Below are 18900 nucleotides of genomic sequence, written 5' to 3'. Positions count from 1 at the left end.
CTTGTGTTTTTTTCTAGTGTGCAATGTGCTTCTGCTGTCTGCTGTGTCTGAATGACCTCCAGCACCCTCCTCCAGACATAGGCCTAGCTTGCTAATCTCCCATGGGTGTGATGCATAGAGACCACGAAGAAGATAAACAGGTTGCTTACCTGTAACTGATGATCTTCGAGTGGTCATCTGTGCATTCACACCACCCACCCTCCTTCCCCACTACTGTTGGTCCTTTGGCACTCTAGGGTCATACAGCGGTCAGAAGGAACTGACGGGATGTCCGCACCCACTCTGTGAGCATGCGTGGTGGGGTTCTTGTGCATGCCTACTGGAGCTGAGCGCGAAAATCCTTGGCTTGTTAAGTACCGATCGGATCAGCGCAGGCGCGCTTTCTTCCATGGGTGTGAATGCACAGATGACCACTCGAAGATCATCAGTTACAGATAAGCAACCTGTTTTTCCTGTGGCTGCCATTCCCTATCCCACTGGGGACCTCTGAGGGTTTTTTAAAAAGCAAAGTTTGTAATTTATGTATTGATAACATGTTTCTATATCAGTTTTCAGTCATTAAAAGGCCCACAGGGGGGAGGGGGAATTTAAAAATGGTAGCAGAGAGGAGGACTACAGCATGGGAAACTACTGAAAATCAGGAACGTGCATGACGGGCCTTGGTTCCTTTCTGTAAAACTGATTAATTTATGGTTGGTGTATTCTGAAGTCCCTATAAACCACATATCCAAATCTGGCCCAGAAAACTGATTTGATTGGACATCGTTGTGTAGTCCTATTAGGAATTTGAGATCTAATTATATCACTTCAAAATCTTAAATTTTCTTCAGGGTGGTCAAAACAGGAACTCTTCTATGCGGTATCTCTGAACTAACAGATGGCCTGCACTGTAAAGAGACAAGTAACGTTACATAACTACTAGCCAGACAACCTACTACAACTTTCGTCTTAAATTCAGCGGCCGTGGCAAAAACCTCCGGAGCGAGGCATGCCGGGATTTGTAGTCTGAGCTCGTTGCCTGAAGCGTCAGTTCCTCAGAGTCAAAAGGGAATGCTGGGAAGTGTAGTTTGTATTTAACGTTGGCGTCGGCTTCTCCCTCGCTTCCACTCCAGCCTGGACCATGGCGGTTGTGGCCAGTTCAGGCGGGCGCTCCAAGGTGGCACCCAGCGTGGATTTCGACCACAGCTGCTCCGATAGCGTCGAATACCTGACTCTGAACTTCGGGCCCTTCGAGACGGTGCATCGGTGGCGCCGCCTCCCGCCCTGCGACGAGTTCGTCGGGGCTCGGTGAGGAGACTGGAGAGGCTGAGGAGGGGGCGAGGAAGGAGGCGGCTTGTAAGGTGTGCTGATGATGAAGAGGGGTGACTCAGTCTGTTTTCTCTTCCCAGCCGCAGCAAACACACCGTTGTCGCTTATAGAGATGCTATCTACGTCTTCGGTGGAGATAATGGGTGAGTGCCGAGTTGCTTTAGACTCGACCCGGCGTCGCCTACGCAGAACAAAGTTGACACTTTACACAGAGAAAAGTAACGTTACTCTTTCCCCCCACCCTTCCCTTCCCTTCCCTTCCCTTCGTCTCACTCCTGAACAGTTCTTTAACAGAGCTCTAAGCAGATATTTCAACAACTGAAGGTTTCCCAGTATTGGATGGAGAGTGATGGAAAGAGCTTCACTTGTAGAATTTTTGCCCGTCATGCTGCTGTTAATAGGCACAAGAGCCCAGGTGGTGGTGGTGGAGGAGGAGGAAAGTGCCTTCAAGTCGCAACCGACTTATGGCGATTCTGTAGCCTTTTCAAGACAAGAGATGTTCAGAGGTGGTTTCCCAGTGCCTGCCTCCGCATAATGAGATTGGGCTAGCCTGGGCCCTGCTGAGGTGGAAATGGGTGGCAACTCTAAACACAAGTGTATTCTGTTCTTCTTCTGAGGAGCCACTATCTCACTCTTGCATCGATCACAAACCCGCAAGTTGACAAAAAGTAGTCAGAGAGGACAAGACTCCTTTAAAAGCTATATCCCAAAATAACATTTTCTGTATGCATGTGTGAATGGATGTAATATGATTTAAAAGGGAGTTGGGGGTGGGAATGGGTCTTGGATCCTATTGTTTTAGATCTCGGCCTCTATCAACAGAAGACTTATGGGTTGAAAGGACCTGTTGAGGATTCCTTGGGAGATGTTTAAATGAGGTCGTTATTTTGGAATAGGGTTTTACAAATTAGTAACTGATGTCAGCATCTAGTAACAGTCTTGTTCAGGATCTTCAATAATCTTAAGAGTGGTAAGAGCACAAGTGTGTACAGGTAAGTGTTTATAGCAAGGGTAGCTCAAGCCCCTCAATTTATTTATTTATTTCGATTTATATCCCACTCTCCTCGCCAAAGCTGACTCAGTTTGATCCTCTGCACTGGCAATTTGGGGAAGAGCCAGTTCGGTGTAGTGGTTAAGTGTGCAGACTCTTATCTGGGAGAACCGGGTTTGATTCCCCACTCCTCCACTTGCACCTGCTGGAATGGCCTTGGGTCAGCCATAGCTCTGGCAGAGGTTGTCCTTGAAAGGGCAGCTGCTGTGAGAGCCCTCTCCAGCCCCACCCACCTCACAGGGTGTCTGTTGTGGGGGAGGAAGATAAAGGAGATTGTGAGCTGCTCTGAGACTCTTCGGAATGTAGGGCGGGATATAAATCCAATATCATCATCATCTTCTTCTTCTAAAGTGCTATTGCGCATCCAGCTTTTTTTCCAGCCTCATAACTTCTTTACTACATTCTAAAATATGGGTTATTACCATTAAGCTACATTACACTCATGTTGCCTCAGTCCCCCTATCCTAAAAAACTGGCATAATGTTGATCAACCTTGTACCCTTACTAGTCTGCAATACAGAGTTAGTGATATTGGATATTTTATTTCTTCTTTACTAGCTTGCAGACTGCTTGCAAGGCTTTTTCTTTAAATCAAACTACATTTTTTCAAAGAGGTTTTTTGAATCTGACAGAGAAAGGACTTGTATACTTGTTTCTCTACAGTGCAGAGGGGGATTTTTTATTTTTGCCATCAAGTCATAGTTGACATATGGTGACCCACAGGGTTTTCAAGGCAAGAGATGTTCAAAGGTGGTTTGCCATTGCCTGCCTCTACGTCACAACTCTGGTATTCCTTGGAGGTCTCCCATCTAAATACTAGCCAGGGCTAGCCCTGCTTAACTTCTGAGACTTAATGAGATTAGCCTAGCCTAGGTTGTTGAGGTCAGGGTGGAGAGGGGATACAACACTGTCAAATCATTACATTGATAACTCCTAGATTTCCAAATGGTCTCATGTCATTGCTACTTCTATAAGAAAGGATTTTTAAAACCCCAGGAAATGAGGTCTGTAAACAAAACAACTGTCACTTGCACCCATTGCTGTGAAACTCAGATGCTGAAGGAGAATGTGCTGACAGAAAATGTTAATAAATTATCAGACCTGCTTGATAGACTTGAAGGAAATGATGGTGTTACTAGTAGGTTTTTTAATTGAATCTGTGCAGAGAGATGTAGATATTTGTTTACTAATACTGACAAACAGCATGAGTCCAGTTAGTAATAATATTGTTTCAATTAAGGTAAGTCTTGGAACAAACAGACATATTAATCTGTGTATAAAGTATGTTTATTAAGACATACACATATGCAAATACTCTAGTCAATATGAATTAAAGTTTTAACTGTCTTTTATTTTGGTTTCAGAACATTTTCTTTCACTCTGCCACTTGTCTTTATTAATGGCAAAAATATATATACTTAGTGCCTGTAACAAACTTTTAAATAAATCTGCATTCATGTTGTAGCTGAATACATCTTCATTCCTTTCTCCTACAGAAAAACAATGTTGAATGACCTGTTGAGGTTTGATGTGAAGGACTGTTCTTGGTGCAGGTAAAACAGTGTTTTCAGTATCTGTATAATATATGCTGAGTTGAGATTTGCTGGAAAAAAAGAATAACAGTACTGTATGGTTGGAAGGCAACCAGACTATATATATATGTCTCTCTCTGTTTAAACATTGGTACATAAGCCAATGGAAAAGAATTTTCGTCTGTTAAGCTCCGGAGCTAGGAGCAGTCAGTCACTTTGCTGATTAGCAGAAAGGCAGAGTGTGAAGTTTCTCTATTGGCCTGGCTGTCCTGACTGCCACCAAACTCCTCCTTCACTGAGTAGCTGCTCTGCAGGACAGAGAAACAGTGAAGCCCTTTCTGCTGGCCTGATATTTGTATCCTATATTTTCTTGTTAGTTCCTTTGATTTGTTTTTAGAAATACTGATGCATTTTGCATGTCTTAATACTGCAACACATGCTCATACAAAAGATTCAAGATGCCTGTAGGCTCTATATGCCTCAAATAATGCATAACCTAACTCCTTAGACAAGTAGAGTATGGCCAGCAGAATAGTGAAAAATTCAGCTTTCAGAATCTCACCAGAATACCAGTATTTATCTTCATACAAATAAAATGTAACTCCTGCACAGGGCTTTTACCACAGGAACCCCTCCAGCACCCAGGTATCATCATTCAGCAGTGGTCTATGGAAGCAGCATGTTTGTATTTGGTAAGTTATCAGAAAGCTACCTCATTTTCAAAGAATGTCTTCAGTGTCCTACAAGACATTGTAAGAGTCCCCATCAATCATAACCAAAACAGTATAAGATTTATCACCTTTAGAGTCAAAATGGTTCCAACTGGAGAAAAATATCATTGTAATTTAGTATTATTTTATTATTGTTCCGTCTGATGGCAAATTTGATGGGCGTGTGCCTGTCAGTAGAGCAGAACAGTTCTGCTCATAGACAACATAGTTTCTGTTTATTTGTGGGGATCCCCAGATGCAGAAAATATCACATCGTAATTAAGATCAACAACATTATATTTCCCACCTTGCACAACGTACCACACGTTCATATGGCAACTGTGCATGCAGTCATGATATTCAGAGCCTAGAATACTGAGGCCACGAGCATTGGTTAAAAGTGTGGGGGGCTGCTGAGAAAGAGAGATGGAGAAATTGGCCTTAATCATTTGAAATATTATGGCCTGCTGAGAAGAAATTTTGGATCAGGGCAAATCTGATGTGGAGTGAGTATGCTCATTTCTTTCAGAAAGGTGAGAGCAAGAGTCAATTGAGAGAATCAGAGAGATATGGAGAAAGTGGCCTGCTTTGTATCCTATGGTGGGATTTCCTAAATGTTTAGGAATTCCATTACTTCTTGCAGACCTCCAACTTGCTTGCATATGAATAATCTATATAGGAAATGGTGTTGTTCAAAACCCTGAGTCAATTCAGTTTGGGGTACCAAAGAATTGCCTATAGTAAAATGTATGATTTGCCTAGGAAGTCTTACATGAGATTGCATCTTACCCACTCAGTAGGGTTTTAAGCAGTCATGATATTCAGAGTTGGACTATCTACACAGTTTCTAGTTCCCACCCCTCAGCTTGATCAATCCATGGTTGAGCTGGGTGACTAGCAAAAAACGCTTGCTTTGATTCCTGTCCAGTGGCTGCTGCCATGTTGGCTTGTCTAGGTGAGCTGCTCTCTGTGAACACTGAAAGTGAGGCGATTCATCATGGCTGCAGTTTGAGGTGCCAGGTGGAGAGTTTGGTCAGTGGCTCTTCTACCTGTGTCATTTCATTTGGGGTGGGGAGCCTATCAACAGCTGACCTTTCCTTTCCCTTTGAATTCTGTCAAATGTCCCATGTGCTGCTGCACTGTTGTTGTTATCCAGGTGGCTACACTGGAGACATTTATTCCAATTCCAATTTGAAGAATAAAAATGATCTGTTTGAATATAAGCTTGCAACTGGTCAATGGACTGAGTGGAAGATTGAAGGAAGGTAAGAACATCAATCTTTTTAAAGAACAGAGATGGATTCGTACAGCATTAGTTATTCTAGTAGTAACTGGATATATGATTGTTCAGGCTTTTTGCCATATCCTGTCCTGAGCTTCTGAACCTGTAGCTATTAAATGTTGATGATGATGCTTTCTCAGTGAAGTGGCTTGATGAGGACTGAGTGTGCTCCAGAAAGTACAGAATGTTGAGTTGTTAAAGACAGAAAACTGTATGGTTGGAAGGCAACCAGACTATATATATGACAAGCAGGAACCCACAAGGACTTGGAGGAGGCATCTCATTTCTCCCTCCTCCAGTATTTCCTCTTTCCTTTTCCTGAAACCCCTATATCGTCTCTGCTTTTCCTGCTTCCTTCTGTCTTTCTAGGGTTGCCAACCTAGAGATCTCTTGGAATTATAATGGCTCTTCCATTTACAAAGATCAGTTACGGTTGCCAGCTTCCATGTTGGGAAATTCCTGGAGATTTGTGGATGGAGACTTGGACAGGCAAGGTTTGGGAAAGGAAACAACCTTAGCAGGGTATCATATCATAGACTCCTTCCTCCAAAGCAGCCATTTTCTCCAGGAGAACTGATTTCTGTCCTGGAGAGTAGTTGTAATTCTGGGTGATTTCCAGCCCCCACCTGGAGGTTGCCAACCCTAGTCCCCCTGGAGGAAATGGCTGCTTTGGAGGAAGGAGTCTGTGGTATTATACCCTTCTGCATTCCCTTTCCTTCTCAAACCCCACAATCTCCAGGTTCTGCAGCTCAAGCTCCCAGGAATTTTCTAACCTGGAATAGTAACCCTATCTCCTTTTCAACAGCCAAACTTTTATGTGCTCCTCTGTCTAAAACTTTCCCTTTTCTCTCCCACCCCAACATCCTCTACTTAGGAAAATTATGGCTCATGTGTGTGGTGTCAGCCACTGGGCCAGACCCATTTGTATGGTAGGGAATCCTCAAAGACTTGTGAGCGGTGCCTCACTTTCCCATGTATTCCTCTCCCCACACTATTTCCTCTTTTCGTCTTCCAGCAACCCGCATAGCCATTCCCCTTTCTCTGCCTCATCCTCACCTTCTCAGCCATTCACCAGCCTACTTTTTATCTATCTCCCATCTTCAGCTATATCTATTATTTATTCACTTCATTTATACCTCACCTTTCTCCACTGTGAGAACCAAAGCAGCTTACATTATTCTCATCTTCTTTTTATCCACACAAAAACCCTGTGAGATAGATTAGGCTGAAAGTATTTAACTCATCTAAGATTACCCAGTGAGCTTTCTCAGCAAGATGGTGATTTGAACCTGGGTCTCCCAGACCCTACTCTGAAGCTCTGACTGCTACACCACACTAGCTTTCATTGGGTGGCTGCTGTTGAACAGTAGCAAGCAGGAAGATCTAGTTGAGTCATGCATGTCAGGTGTTATCAAGTTACCCCAAGGCTGCTGCCAGATCTAGGATTGCCAACATCCAGGTGAGACCTGGCAATCTCCCAGAATTACAGCTGAACTCCAGATGGCAGAGATCTGTCCCCCTGAAGAAAATAGCTGCTTTGGATGGTAGATTCTATGGCATTATATCCAGCTAAGGCCTCTCAATCTTTTAAAAGCCTGCCCTCCTCAGACCCCAAGTATTTCACAACTTGGAGTTGGCAACTGTAGCCAGGCCTGGCCTCAGCATGCCCTTCCTCAAAGGTCTTGCTCATTCACAACTCTAGTCACCAGATTTAAGTATCCAAGGATTTGGCTGACTTTGCTATTAGTATATAGACAAATGGGGACCCATAAGAAGCTTGGGGACCCCAACCTTTTATTGCTTTCTTTTCCCCCTTCTCAAATAATCTTCCATCTTCTCTTTTCCTCCTCCCCTTCTCTAACAATTGTACCCACTTCTCTTTCTGTCAATCTGCCCCATATTTCTTCCCCTTCCCCTTCTCTATCAATAGTTCTTCCCATCCTTACCTTGACCTCTTCAGCTGCAGACTGACTATTTAGGGGTTTTTTTCTTTAAAGAATAACTGAGCTGGCAACTATAGAAGGATAAGTAAATGGAAAAGGAAGCTCATTCTCATCCACATTTCTATAGCTGCTGGCTTAGTTGCCCTTTTAAAACTTTCTACGGATTCTAATCAGTCAGACTTCAGGGAGAAGCAGCACAGGAGCTGGCTGGGAGAAGGAAGCAATGTGTCCTCCTCATCTCTTCCCCCCCCCCCCAGCTGCTTTTCCCTGAAGTCGGACAGACGAGACGTGGGAGAAAGTTTTAACAGGGCAGCTAGGCCAGCAGCTACAGAGACAGGAATGAAGTAGCCTACTCTCCTACCTGCACCCCTCTATCACTGCTGCCCGGCACTTCTTCCTCTCCCCTCCATAGCAGCAACTGTGGCGGGGGCTCTCCCAGCCCTCTGCCCACTTCCTCTCCCATCACAGTGGCGGCAGCAGGGCCCCTAGTAGCTGCCAAGGCTCCCTAGTGCTGTTGTGACAGCAGCTGTGACAGAGCCCTCTTCAGGGAAGTGCTCTGTACATACTCAAATGTTTCTACAAACTCCCTCCAGTATATTTGTTATGTTTTTAGATTTTTCTCAGTGTGGGCTCAGTCCATAAATTCATGTTTCTGCAGATCTTTCCACAGTTGAGAAATAGATATATAGATGGGGAGTGACTTTACTAAAGTTAAATAGATACTGATCTGGTTGTACTTGGATGAAAGAATCCCTGAGAATTGCCTGTGCATCGTCTTGAGTTTCATGATGGATGAAAGGTTGGCTATAAATGTAATAAACCAGTAAAGAAATTTGTGTCATCAAGTGAGGTGATCGGTAGGTCTTTTGTTGTTCCAGACTACCAGTTGCCCGGTCAGCCCATGGTGCAACGGTGTACAGTGATAAACTGTGGATCTTTGCAGGATATGATGGAAATGCACGGTAGGTAGCTTTCATATGGCTGTTATCCTGATTGCTTTACTGTTGTCAAAATTCAAATTTAAATTTTGATAAATACAACATAGTTGTTTTTCTTAGAGAGGAAAATATAAGTTTTTGTAATACCCACTCCCATTCTATCAATACATCATGTGTTGAGTCATATAAATAGTTTTGGTAACAGAGATTACATTTCTCCCAATTATCTTAGTCAATTTTTTTTACTTCAATATCAGGCTATGATGACATTTAGAAACTCAATAATTATTTAATCTGAAATGTTTATGATTTACTAGAAAGCTGAAATGAATATAAGGAAGCACAAAATCAATCCAGGTGTCAAAGATTTCTCCACTGGGAAGATGGGAAGAAGATGCACAGATGTAATACTCCAGCATGCATTGAGGGAGCAGCTCTAACAAGTGTTAGGACACAAATCTTAGCCACTAATTTTGCTCTGTTTGGGCAGTTACAAGAAATTTTAACATGGGCCCATCAGATAGATAACTCTAAAAGCTGACAATTTTATCTTGTAAACACCAAATATGGAGTTGACACTAGAGAGAGCTGTTTTCCAGCAGTTCACTTTTGAACTAGATTGCAGTGGGAGATTCTGATTGCCTTGCACATCTGTCTTACACGGGTGGGGTGTTGTCAGGGGGATTTGGGGGGGAGCAGACAGGGACTTTTCCTGTTGCATTTGCAACTTGTTTTGTTACTATGGAAAGCAGAAATGAGTGGGTTATCTCATCTGCTTTCTTGGAGAAGGGTGTAGGGCACTATTTTCTTGGAGAGGATTTAGAAGCGCTTCTCATTGGCAAGAAGACAGAAATCAAATAGCACAAAAGAGTGCTGCAGTCAAAAACTGTAGAGCTGTTTTAGGAATATTTATTGGCTGACTAGATACATGATGGAAACAAATATGTAAGAACTTACTACAGTCATCTTAGCTTGTACAGCAGTCTCTTTTACATAGCTTGCTTGGTGCATTTGTGGGTATAATGTGTTTGGAATCTCATGGGGAGGAAGCAGTGGGGGGCAGCATTATCTGGGAAGGAGAAGTGACAGGCAGGAAAAAAATTAAATATTTTCCTTCCTGTTCCTTGTGGAAGGGGAAAGGGGGTTTATTGAATGCAGATGTGTATAATCTCAAGTTCAGCATTCATTTAGTTATCAGTGGGAAGAAATCTTCTTGCATAAACAAAGGGATTGCAGTGTGATTCCTGGTTAGATCTTGGCTGTTAGAAAAATTCAAAATATTTTTAATATGTTGTCCTTTTTCCATTATAGGTTAAATGACATGTGGACCATTAGTTTACAAGACAGGGAGTTAGCTTCCTGGGAAGAGGTAAGAGTAGTCTGATTATATTTTTTAAAAATTGCAGCCTTTCTATAGCATGTATTGGTATTTGATCTAGATATATAGTCAAATAAAATTTCATGTTTCTCACAGTGGCTATTGTCTAGTTTTTACTTGATAAAGAAATATTGGGATAATTTTTTTCCAAACAAAAAGTTTCAGAGAAGCTTCTTACCAGTGAAATATATTATCATGACCCAAATTCTTGTTTGCTCACTTTGACTCAAGTCAGAGCGTAGTTGTTGTTTTTCCAGAAAGATGAAAACTGCTTAAAAGAGGTTACTGTTTATGGTATTTACACTTATCCCACTTGCATGTCTGATAAATAGACTACAGGTTTTTGTATTATTTCAGAAAGCTGAAAGAACCTGTTAGATTACTGATAGGAGTGGGAGAAAATAAATGTGCATGAACTTCTCAGGAATAAGTGCCTTTTTCATGCAACTGAACTCTCCTAGAAACTACTGTCTGTCCAAATACCTCATATCGACTTGTCTTCAATCTTGGTACATTGGGGGAGAAACTCGTCAGAAAAACACTGGAGTCAAGGGGTGCGCTCTCAATATAAACTGTGCCAACCCCCCTCCCCCCCGATAAATACCAATAACATATTTATCAGGTGTTTTCTTAGCCAGTTACCGAGTGAGCTACTGATTTGGCTGTCCAAAAATGGTGCCTTGAAAAATCCCATAAATATATGATTTTTTGGGACTTCTGGATAGTCACATTTAAAGGGCTCCCAGATTCATTAAATGCCTTTGGAGTGAACTCTCCTGGGCAGGCTCTGTTTGGTAGTCTGGTCTAAACCAGACTGCCCAGCAGAGTCTGCTGGGAGAATTGTCCCAACAGGATTGGCTCTTTGGCAGGCTCTGTTGGGCAGTTCAGTTTAAGAGCTGCAGGGCTCCTGCTACTCTAGCTGATCCTCTCGTTTTTTTCCTTCCTGGGTTCACTGGATCCAAAAAAATTCAGGAATCCTGAATATTTCCCAAATTGGAATCCCATACCAGTATTGGGATTCAGGAAATACCAATATTTTGGGGGTTCAGTATACCTGAACCTGAAAAATACTGGAGGGGGGGTTACACAGCCCTAGTTGTCAGGCATTGATATAGATTCCTGATGAAGTCCTCAGTACTTTCTTTAGTAAAACAAACTTATACAAAGCAGGGCTCTGTGCTTTTCAAATTTTAATGCTTACTTAAGTTTTGAGTCTCAGGATCCACAAAAGTTTGGCTTGTCTGTCTGGTGAAGCCATAATATGGTCTCCACTGACACCTTCCCACCATTAAGGCTTTTGCATTTATTCAGAATTTGGAGCATGCGGAAGTGCTTCTTTTTGCTTTAAAGTTCAGCTGATTGACATGGTGAATCTTTCCTAGTGGACCCTGACTAAAGAAAGGGGAGGAAGGATGTCCCTCATGGCATTCAGCAGTGGTTTGCCCCAAAAGGCTGAGTGTAATTGTTCATGGTGATCAAATTTGAGGAGGCCCACTTGGATCATCACTATTCTCAAAACAAATATTGCCCACATGCTTTCAAACTTTCCTCACAAGTGTGAACATTGTTAAAGCAGAAAACTTTTTAGAGTGTCAGGAAGCTGAATTCTACTCTGTAATAATTTTAAGTAATCGAAGTTTCAGTACAAGTACATTAACATCTGTGCTGCTACCCTTTTCTGCCTAGATTCTTGTTACCTACAGGCCTCAGATTCAGTGGGAGCTCATAGGACTGCAGCTCCTGAACCTTTCTGAGAGTTCCTCCTCCTCCTTCTGAGAGTTCCACCTCCTTGTCATTTGAATAGTATGTGCAGCTGCATAACAATCCCTGGATGAGCTCCACCACCTATTTTTCTACTAAACGACCCCTGGTTACCTAGCCCAGTAATGTAACATAAGGACTTACATTATTTTATTTGCTGGAAGTAGCAATAGGAAAGCGGCTGAAATTTCCCAAACATATTCTTGATATCTAAACTGTTATTGTAAAGCAAAGCTCATCATCAACAGTGTGTAGCACAAAGAACTGTTGATTGATAAAATCTTTACTACTTGGAGAGCTCTTCTTGCATAATGATTATTTCCTTCATATTTGTACCATAGGTCAGAATTCCAAGAGTTTCTTCAGCCATGCTTATGCATGCTGTAGGATTTGGGGAGCTTTTTAATTTCAGTGGCAGCCCCCCCCCCCCGCCAAGCTATATCACAGGATGCTTTCGAAATCCTCTTGTTTCAGAAGTAATATGCTGCATTTAAGAAATACAAACCTAAAATTTTGCATCTAGGGGAACAGCAAGTGGGCCTCTGCTGGCAAAATGAATCTTTCCCACTTCCCATCTTCAGCCACCTGTGTCACTAGAAAAGCTATTCTTGACCTTAGGGAACAATGTGGGTTGCAGCATGATAGGGCTGCAACTCAGTTAAAAATCCCTGAACCATGCAAACTGCAGATCCCTCCTTCTGTGAGTAGTGGTTGGAGTAGGAATGGAGAGGCACGTTTTAAATCCCCCCTTTGCCATTGAACTTTGATCTTGAGCCAGTCCTATACCCTCAGTCTAACCTACATCACAGGGCTGTTGTATGGATAAAATGGAGGACAGGAGAATGATTTAAGCTGCTTTGGTTCCCCACTGGGGAGAAAAGTGGCATATTAATAAAGTAAATTAAATAAACCCACTGTTTGGCCAGTTTGGTGTAGTGGTTAAGTGTGGGAACTCTTATCTGGGAGAACCGGGTTTGATTCCCCACTCCTCCACTTGCACCTGCTGGAATGGCCTTGGGTCAGCCATAGTTCTGTCAGAGGTTGTCCTTGAAAGGGCAGCTGCTGTGAGAGCCCTCTCCAGCCCCACCCACCTCACAGGGTGTCTGTTGTGGGGGAGAAAGGTAAAGGAGATTGTGAGCCTCTCTGAGACTCTTCGGAGTGGAGGGCGGGATATAAATCCAATATCTTCTCCTTATTCCAGCTGGGTTGTGCCATAAATAAAAGAAGATATTGGGAAGATGAGCATTTGGGCACATTTCTATTTGTGTGTTTTGCTAAGTGTGTGGTCTTTGTATACATTTGGACAATATGGAGAGAATGCAATGGATTTCAGACATGAGACTGAAATTAGCAATTATTTATCCTTCTGCAAGTACATGTCTAGGCTTTTTGCATTTCAAAGTGAAATTTTTATTATTGCTGCTTTTCAGATTAAGCAGAGTGGCGAGATTCCTCCTTCATGCTGTAATTTTCCTGTCGCTGTTTGCAAAGAGAAGATGTTTGTCTTTTCTGGCCAGAGTGGAGCAAAGATCACCAATAATCTCTTTCAGTTTGAATTCAAGGAAAAAATGTGCGTGCCAAAAACAACAGAAAAGTAATATTGTTGCTAAAATAAAGAAAAAAACTATCCCCAAAATAGTTTTAAATACTTAATATGATTTTCATTAGGTGCCCAGAAACAGTTTTTAAGTTCAGTGGAGAAAACACTGAAAATACTAATAAAATGTGAAAAGGGGGGAAGGCAGAGATCACAACAGTGAATATTAGTATTTTTGTTGTTTATGCATGAGGCTGCAGTAGATACCAGGTCTCTCATACACATCTACTACAATCAGCAGACTAGTCCAGAAAAGGTCTTGCAGTTGTTTCTCATATACTGAAATATCTACTTGCATTGTTTACAAAATCTGTCTGTATCAATGCATCCAACGTAGAAGAGGCAGAAAATATTGTATGAAAATTATAGTTTTAGTAAGAGAAACAATTTTAAAGTACTTTTTATGCCCAAATCATAGAGATGATAAGGAGTATTTATACATTTAGGTACATTCTGGTTTGTACTTTTGTGTTAGTTGAGTTACTGAAAACTCATTTGTAGCTACTAATTTTCTGTGTTAGTTGGACACGAATTCCTACTGAGCACCTACTACGAGGCTCACCTCCTCCTCCACAGCGGAGATATGGTCACACAATGGTTGCCTTTGATCGCCACCTTTATGTGTTCGGTGGGGCTGCAGACAATACATTGCCTAATGAACTTCACTGCTACGATGTGGACTCTCAGACCTGGGAAGTTATCCACCCCAGTCCAGATAGTGAGGTAAAGAGTGTTGACTTTGACTAATTCTTTATTTCCTTTTAAATATCACTTATCTGATATGAATGAAGCCAAAACAGCCAGTTTCATGTATTGTACATAGATGGAAAAATCTGTGTGGGTAGTGTTTCATAGTCATCCGTAATTATTGCTTTTCCACTTGGTGGTCAGAAGAAACGAGTGGATTGTGTCTTGATCGGGAGCCGCTCTGACACTTTTGTAGCATACTATCCTTAGGCAAAGAAAGGGGACAACCAAAGGCTTCTTTACCTTTGATAGATGTGCTCAAGAGAGCATTTGAAGGGACTACCCTTGTTTACATTTGGGTCACCTGTTTTTTCCTCTGCCTTTTTCCTTTTAAAATTACTATCTGAAGTGATGGTTATGCTTCTGCGCGTGGGTAAAATTATTCTTTCTATCATTTTCCAGTTGCAGAGTACTAGAGTCTTTTTTCCCCTAAGGACAAAGTTTTCTGTGACAGTGTTAACAATCACTAGAGGAGGAAAGAAGAGAACACAGCATACTTTCCAGCAAACTTTATTTGATGCATGCAGTCTTCATTTTAGTGTTCTTTCCTTTTGATTTCTAGTTGCCAATTGGAAGGCTTTTCCATGCTGCAGCTGTCATCTGTGATGCAATGTACATCTTTGGTGGGACAGTGGACAATAACATTAGAAGTGGAGAAATGTATAGATTTCAGGTAACAAACTAAACATTTTGGTATTTTTAGACTAATTGTAGATCTAAATAATTTTATTTACTTATTCATTGAAAATATTTGTGCCCCACTCTGTCTCCTCTGACCGAAGGCAGCTAGCAAAGCAGTTAAATGCCTCAGGGACACAGGCACCGTAAACATCCAGCAACAAGTTAAAAACCAATTCATACAATTAAAAACTGCTAGTTATATGATAAAACTTAGTTGCTAAAACTTGAACAGTTGCCTTTTTAAAGTTCTGCCACATGCTAAATTACAGTGAAAAGGGTTAATTAAATTAAGTTCAGAGATAGCAGAAATATTTTGAACACTGTTCTTAAAAAACTTTTTGGAAGCATTGTCATGTGGAAAGCCTCACAGATTAAAGTGTTAGAACTTGGTATGTAAGGCTGGAATGAGCTTGTCCTACATGATTGTACCTTCCACGGGTGACAAAGATGCTAACATCATCAGTACAAACTGCCTGTTCTTATGTGTAATAGGAACTTCATGTTCACTTCTGCTGTACCTAGTTGAGTCACTTGAATATCATTAGCATGCATCTGACCTTCTACCTAAGCATGTGGCATCTCATCATGGAACCCTGAGTGGAATGGAAGTGCTTCCTCATCTGCTTAGCTAGCAGAGGCCTGATTCAGTTACCAGAAGTGCTGTGGGTGACTGAACAGAACTGTTTTAAGGCAGCTAGGTGTGTCAAACTGTTTCCGTAAAATGCCTCTGCTCCGTTTCATCTGTTATCGCAGTGGTATTACTCCTGTTTTGTGTGCAAGGAAAATTACCAGCATTATATGTACATCACAGAAACATTTAATCTCCTGTAGAGTTGTTCCATTCAGCTGTGTTTCAAACAGCCATCCAGATCTCTACTGGTATGGATCAGCATGGCTGTTTACAACTTTTTTCCATGTATGAATTGGTGATAGTGGAAAGTGCTGTCAAGTCACAGCTGATTTATAGCAAGCATGTAGCGTTTTCTAAGCAAGAGACATTCAAAGGTAGTTTGCCGTAGCCTGCCTCCGCATCACAATGCTGGTATTCCTTGGAGGTCTCCCATCCAAATTCTAGCCAGGGCTGACCCTACTTAGTTTCCAGGATCTGAAAAGATCGGGCTAGCGTAGGCTATCCAGGTCAGAGCACTTATGAATTAGGCCTGAATATTTCATACCATTCCTGCAGATGTTATATTGCAGAGGGGGTCTTTCTATTGGCAGTAAAGAGTTACAGTTGACAACAGTCTTAATTTTTGTTTCAGTTTTCCTGTTATCCAAAATGCACTTTACATGATGACTATGGAAGACTGTGGGAAAACAGACAGTTCAGTGACCTGGAGTTTATTCTTGGTGAGGTGGGTAGATAAATTAAAATAGCAAACAGAAAATGTCGTTCTTTGCTGAAAAGATGTGGTTCTGTTAGTACAAACCTTCCTTTAAAAAAGATGATCTCTTGATGTCTGGATGCTCATATTTCAAAATTAGGTGGGTGGCAGTGCATGAGAGTGCTTTGTGATGTGTCAATTATGGAACAGCCTCCCAGAAATAATTTTATTTATTTTATTCAATTTATATTCCACCCTCCCCACAAGTGAGCTCAGGGCAGGTTACAGGTCACATAGATTGTGACATAAAACAATATCACAATTATTACACAAATTAGAATGATTAAAAGTTAGGATGTTATAAGACTAGTATAAGACATTGCCTTGGTAGCGATGCTGTGATGGACACTTCTGAGTGGTGCTAATAACCCCAAATAATAACCCCAAATGATTTGGGGCCCTCAGTCAGTCAGTCAGTCAGTCAGTTTATTGCGGCTCTAGGCCAATCGACAGCAACAACACAACTCATCAATAACAGTACAACACAACACCAAGTTGAAATATAACGTAACAATATAAAACTTGTACATCCATCAAAGTGGTAATAAAATTAGCTGACGTAGGCAACACTTAACTAAAAGCATCTTCTTTCAAATACAGACAGCATTAAATTTCTTCCTGTCGAGGTCGGTAACATATAGAAACTTAGCAAGATCCAAAGAAAGTTGATCACTCCCATCCCCTAAGAGGAAGTAAATGGTTTGGGCCTGATTTAAAGATTCAGCTAGCATTAGATGGTTCCGCAAAAGTCTGTACCTTGCCTCTGTATGGAAAAGACAGTTCAGAATAAGGTGGGAAACCGTATCGACCTCCTCCAGGCCGCACGGACAGATCCTGTCTTCTAACGGGATCTTGTGGAAACGGCCCCTCAGTACTGCTGTGTCCAGAATGTTCAGGCGTGCCAAGGACAGCATCCGCCTGATCTTAATTGGCTGTATCTTTTCTAGATACCTGGCACATTTAAGGTCACTTGTAAAAAAGGTTGGGATATACATCCCCCCAACTTTGGCCAGAGATTGTTTTAACTCCAATTCCAGTAATCGGTCTCTGATCATTTCTTTTGCCCCGTTCTTGAACATGAGGGCTAGGGAATCAATATTCAGATCACATTCCTCTAATTTGGAATTTAATTTCCTCAACCAATTGCTGACAAATGAGTCGTAGAAGATTTGGTGTACAATGTCATCCGGATTGGCCAGCACTCTTAAAAGGAGACTCAAACCTCTATTCCACATTACTGTGGAGAGGCTTGGAAGCCCCGTTTCCAGCCTGTTTGCAATAGATGAGGCATATTTTGGCACCTGAAGGATACATCGTACAAACTTCGATTGAACCATCTCCAATTTGGTTATTTTGTTATACAGGAAAATCTCAGCTCCGTACATTAATTGGGGTATAACCTTAGCGTTATAAACCTTAATCGCCGCTAAGGCGTTATAAGCGCCCTTGGAGGTGTAAAACTCCTGCAGAGCGAGCGCCGTGCGTTGGGCGTTACAGTGTACGTTTTCAATGTGCCCTTGGTAAGATCCTGTGTGATGAAAAACAACCCCCAGATATTTGTATGTTTTAACTTGTTTCAGTTTTTCATCATTAAAACGCCAATTCATTTCTCTAAATCTTTTGGTGAAGACTATAATTTTAGACTTGTCCCTGTTAACGACTAGATCTGTGTCCAGACAAAAGAGGGAAAGCATCTTAAGCGACCTGCGTAAACCGACTTGGGTTCTTGACAGTAGTAACACGTCGTCTGCATACATCAAGATGGGCACAGCAATCTTCCCGATCTTAGGGGGATGCAGACCGGGGTCAGTAAAATACCCTACAATGCTATTAATATATAAATTAAAAAGTTGCGGGGCTAGTATACAACCTTGTTTGACACCTTTACTTGTTTGAATTGGATGTGTCAGATGACCTTGAGGTGTGCATTTTACCTGCATACTAGAATTTTCGTACAGTTTCATCATGAGGAATAAAAGTCTACGGTCAATTGATGTACTGTACAGTTGGCGCCACAGCTTGTCCCTTGGAACAGAATCAAAGGCTGCTTTAAAATCTATAAACGCTGCATATAAACGAGAACCCTTTACTGCAGCCTGCTTATCGACTAGGAATTTCAGTATTAGCACGTTGTTCAAGTGAGAACGATTACTTCTAAAGGCTGCTTGTACATTTGCCAGGATGTGATTTTCTTCCATCCAAGTTGTTAATTTCTCCCGTAGGTGCAAGGCATATAGTTTTCCCATAATATTTAAAAGGCTGATTGGCCTATAATTTTCAGGCTTCTCTCTCCCGCCTTTCTTATATATAGGAGACACTATGGCCTTGCTCCATTCCTCTGGCAATTTACCTGTTTCGTCTATAAAGGTAAATAGGGAAGCTAGAACAGGCGTCCACCAGTCCTGGTATGATTTTATCAGTTCTATCCGGACACCATCCGACCCTGGGGCTTTCCCACTTCTAATTTTCGATGAGAGCCCGTGGCGCAGAGTGTTAAAGCTGCAGTACTGCAGTCCTAAGCTCTGCTCACGACCTGAGTTCGATCCCTGGTGGAAGCTGGGTTTTCAGGTAGCTGGCTCCAGGTTGA

The 18900-nt window shown here is 41.9% G+C and overlaps 1 protein-coding gene across 2 annotated transcripts in view; it reads left to right on the top strand.

The window, feature by feature from the left end:
• The first annotated feature begins 988 nt into the window (after positions 1-988).
• Positions 989-18900, top strand: part of MMP24 (matrix metallopeptidase 24) — a 106327-nt gene continuing 88415 nt past the window's right edge. Inside the window, exons 1-11 of one of the 2 annotated variants that reach the window (XM_060231072.1) lie at positions 989-1287; positions 1389-1451; positions 3856-3912; positions 4504-4583; positions 5758-5866; positions 8705-8788; positions 10076-10133; positions 13334-13473; positions 14022-14223; positions 14810-14920; positions 16191-16283. In XM_060231072.1, the coding sequence (XP_060087055.1) occupies positions 1121-1287; positions 1389-1451; positions 3856-3912; positions 4504-4583; positions 5758-5866; positions 8705-8788; positions 10076-10133; positions 13334-13473; positions 14022-14223; positions 14810-14920; positions 16191-16283 (1164 nt within the window). In that variant the 5' untranslated portion in view covers positions 989-1120. The remainder of the gene's footprint in view (positions 1288-1388; positions 1452-3855; positions 3913-4503; positions 4584-5757; positions 5867-8704; positions 8789-10075; positions 10134-13333; positions 13474-14021; positions 14224-14809; positions 14921-16190; positions 16284-18900) is intronic. The other variant, XM_060231073.1, reaches the window with a different exon arrangement.

Source organism: Heteronotia binoei, chromosome 2 (genome assembly GCF_032191835.1).
Source record: "Heteronotia binoei isolate CCM8104 ecotype False Entrance Well chromosome 2, APGP_CSIRO_Hbin_v1, whole genome shotgun sequence".
NCBI lineage: Eukaryota > Metazoa > Chordata > Lepidosauria > Squamata > Gekkonidae > Heteronotia > Heteronotia binoei.
Note: the sequence above shows the minus strand (reverse complement) of the source record. Positions and strands in the feature narration are given on the sequence as shown.